The following is a 4,004-nucleotide window of genomic DNA, read 5'->3' as shown; positions in this document are numbered from 1 at the left end:
GGCATGAGCGGGGCGGCGGAGGAGGCGGACTCGCCGCCGACGCACATGTCCGAGGACTCCTCCCCGGGCTCCTCCTCCTCCTCCGGCGGCAGGCGGACGCCGGATCTGAGGGGCGGCGACAACGGCGGCGGCCCGCGCTCCTCCTCCTCGGCCCCGCCCGACCAGGTCCTGGACAACGTGCTGGAGAGCGTGCTGGAGTTCCTCACGGCGGCCCGCGACCGCAACGCCGCCTCGCTCGTCTGCCGCTCCTGGTACCGCGCCGAGGCGCAGACGCGCCGCGAGCTCTTCATCGGCAACTGCTACGCCGTCGACCCGCGCCGCGCCGTCCAGCGCTTCCGCGCCGTCGCCGCCGTCGTGCTCAAGGGCAAGCCGCGCTTCGCCGACTTCAGCCTCCTCCCCGACGGCTGGGGCGCCAACGTCAAGCCCTGGCTCGAGGCGCTCGGCCCCGCCTACCCGTGCCTCGAGCGCATCTGCCTCAAGCGCATGACCGTCACCGACGACGACCTCGGCCTCGTCGCGCGCTCCTTCCCGGGCTTCAAGGAGCTCTCCCTCGTCTGCTGCGACGGCTTCAGCACCCTCGGCCTCGCCGTCATCGCCGAGCGTTGCCGGTACTTATGTCCCAGCCAAACTCCCTTTTTGTCTTGCATAGCTTGCTGTCGACGCATTCCCGTTGACTTCGGGTTGACGCTGCGATTGGGATTGAAAGCTGCTGGAGGTTTGAATCTTTGCAGCCTTCTCGCTCTCGCGGCCGCGCGGTTCTCTAGTTCTATGCACGTGTGGTGTGCCATTCTTTAGCTTGTTGTCCAATGTTTTGCTGCTAGATTTCCCCAGCATATTTTTTGGGTTGACGGCCCCATGAATGAACTCAAAATATATCTTGACGTGCTAAGTTTGATACGTATTCGTACTAATGATGCTTGCGCTTGTGGTTTATTCCACTGACTCAAGGCGTTAAAACATAATCCTTTATTTCGTTAGTGCCCGTTGACGAATGAAAATTAAATCCTGGGTAGGGAATATCGCAGTTCATATATTTAGTACTACCTGAAACTTTTAATGGGTCCTTGTTAGCAAACTCCCTCTGTCTGTAATACTACCTCCGTTTCAGTTTATAAGTCCTACGCGTATACCTAGGTTGCCAATTTTATCACCTTAATATAAACTATATAACACAAAAATTATACGGTTTGAAAATAGAGCATCTGAAGTTTATATTGGTATATTTTTTGTAATATATGACTTGTATTAAGTTGGTCAAATTAGCGACCTAGGGGCACGCGCACGCCCTGTAAACTGAGAGAGAGGTAGTAGACAATTTGGTAGTATTCCGTTGCATTTGTGGCAATCCAGTTTGTACTCCCTCCTTCCAAATATGTAGAGCCCATCAAATTTTTAGCCTAACTTTTGTCCACTTATTTGACCAACATAATATGAGTTATATGTCACTGAAAGTATGTCATTTAATTCGTATCCGAAAGTTTAGTGGTATAATATTCGGGGCATACAACTTGTATTTTCTTACTCAAATTCATGGTCAAAGTTAGGCTCAAAGTTTGATGGCTGCCTTACATATTTGGAAAGAGGGGGTAGCTTAATGCTTATCTACTTCAGCAGCTCCCAGACTTGGACGTCTCCAGACTCCAGATGTGCTTGTTTCTCTTGCTTGGCTTCAGTTTATAAAGGAGTGGAGTCGAGTGTGGCATCTAATCGACTGATGTACTTAATACTTGTGTAGGCACCTGAGGGTTCTGGATCTGATCGAGGACTATGTGGATCAGGAGGACGAAGCAGTGGACTGGATCTCCAAGTTCCCAGTGTCAAACACATCCCTAGAATCCCTCATGTTTGATTGCGTTGCTGTCCCATTCAACTTTGAGGCCCTAGAGGCCCTTGTGGCACGCTCACCCTCTCTTCGCCGGCTGCGTGTGAACCACTACGTTTCGGTGGAGCAGCTACGCCGTCTCATGGCACGGGCTCCGCAGCTCACACACCTTGGCACTGGGGCCTTTCGTCCTGAGGCTCCACAAGGTGGAGGCATGTCGGTGTCTGAACTCGCACCCTCTTTTGCAGCCTCAACGTCTATAGTCTGCCTCTCTGGGTTTCAGGAGGTCAACCCTGAATACCTTCCAGCAATCTACCCAGTGTGTGGTAATCTCACCTCCCTTAACGTTAGCTTCGCGAGCCTAACTGCTGAGGATCTGACACCAGTCATTCGCCAATGCCACAAACTTCAGACATTCTGGGTAGGTCCATACTCTTATTTGTTTTACCATGGTAGTCTAATTCATGTTACTTTTTCTTTTCATTTGTACTAAACTGCATCTGGTTTAGGTTCTTGATACTGCGGGTGATGAAGGCCTCAGGGCTGTGGCTGAGACATGCTCTGATCTTCGTGAGCTGCGAGTATTTCCGCTGGATGCCACCGAAGACTCTGATGGGTCTGTGTCAGATGTTGGGCTTCAGGCTATATCCGAAGGTTGCCGAAAGCTTGAATCCATACTTTACTTTTGCCAGCGGATGACAAATGCTGCGGTCGTAGCTATGTCCAATAACTGCCCTGACCTCGTGGTATTCCGTCTTTGCATCATGGGTCGCCACCGCCCTGATCGTATTACTGGGGAGCCCATGGATGACGGCTTCGGCGCGATAGTGAAGAACTGCAAGAAACTTACTAGGCTCTCAGTCTCTGGCCTGCTCACTGATAAGGCATTTGCATACATTGGGCAATATGGCAAACTAATAAAGACTTTGTCTCTTGCCTTCTCGGGGAACAGTGACCTGTCGCTTCAGTTTTTGTTCGAGGGATGCACTCGGTTACAGAAGCTTGAGGTCAGAGATAGCCCATTCAGTGATAGGGGACTGCTTTGTGGTTTGGATTATTTCTACAACATGAGGTTCCTGTGGATGAATTCATGCAGGCTAACCATGAGGGGTTGTAGAGAGGTAGCTCAGCGGATGCCTAACTTGGTTGTTGAAGTAATGGAGGAGCAAAATGAGGATAAGGTGGAAACAGAGACTGTTGATAAGTTGTACCTGTACCGCTCACTAGCAGGGCCAAGGGGTGATGCACCGCCATTGGTGAAAATTTTGTAGTCATCGCTTATTTTGTGGGAGTTTGGTGGTGATCCGAAGCAGAACTTTTCTTGTCCTACTGGACCTGCTCATCCTTGTTCTGTTATTCCTGAACGAGAGCTGGTCGTTTTGTGTTCTTGATCAAGTTAACTGGAGCCAGTGGACGGAAGTTTCCTGTGGAGGGTTTTCATGATTTCACAGGACGCAACAATGTATTATTCACTGGACCGAAGGAGCACCGGCATTGCTTACGCCTCGCAACGAATTCACAATTGTTCTCATGATCAGGCGGCATTTGCTGTTGAAGCAGTTTGGGTACCTCACTACATGTGTATCATCTTGATCAGCATCTGCTATGCCGGGAGCAGTTGAAGACAAGGGAATCAGATTCCGGCCTCGCGTCGATCCCAGTATTGCAGCACAGATGAGCAGGGGCTGATTGCACTCAAGAGTCCAGTTAGCGCTTCTGTTTCATCCATCCAGACAGAGGAGTGGGCATGCCAATGTGAATTCCACTCTGCTACCATCCATGTACTTGTGCTTAGAAGATGACTATGGTAAAAGAAAGCCTCCCCTTTGTTTGTACTTTGTAGCCTCCCTCGAGACATTGTTGTTTTTGTAGACCATTATTATTATTATCTCTTGTTACATTCAACTTTGCCTCGCCTTTATTATGCTGAGAACTACCCAAGGAGTTGAAACTCTATTATCAGCAAATTTTGTTCTTTCATCCTACTACTACCACAACTATCATGCTGCTTGCCAACTGTCATAGCCACCCCTCATTGTTGCCACTACTAACATAACATGGCTCTTGCCTAGAGCACCGGCATCACTGTTCCCCTTTGCTGCAATGAGTGCCCAGGCAGGCCTTGTCAGTTGCCATTGGCATCATGAGGCCAGGCCCTACCAATGATTTGATCTTTTACATA

General features: G+C 50.1%; 1 protein-coding gene across 1 annotated transcript; it reads left to right on the top strand.

The window, feature by feature from the left end:
- The first annotated feature begins 6 nt into the window (after positions 1 to 6).
- LOC119328678 (transport inhibitor response 1-like protein) lies at positions 7 to 3,746 on the top strand. Its single transcript, XM_037601657.1, has 3 exons — positions 7 to 608; positions 1,736 to 2,243; positions 2,332 to 3,746. The coding sequence occupies exons 1-3, from the start codon at positions 46 to 48 to the stop codon at positions 3,091 to 3,093; spliced, it is 1,833 nt and encodes a 610-aa protein (XP_037457554.1). The 5' UTR covers positions 7 to 45; the 3' UTR covers positions 3,094 to 3,746.
- The last annotated feature ends 258 nt before the right edge of the window (positions 3,747 to 4,004 follow it).

The sequence above is a fragment of the Triticum dicoccoides genome, chromosome 7A (assembly GCF_002162155.2).
Source record: "Triticum dicoccoides isolate Atlit2015 ecotype Zavitan chromosome 7A, WEW_v2.0, whole genome shotgun sequence".
In the NCBI taxonomy this organism is placed as follows: domain Eukaryota; kingdom Viridiplantae; phylum Streptophyta; class Magnoliopsida; order Poales; family Poaceae; genus Triticum; species Triticum dicoccoides.
Note: the sequence above shows the minus strand (reverse complement) of the source record. Positions and strands in the feature narration are given on the sequence as shown.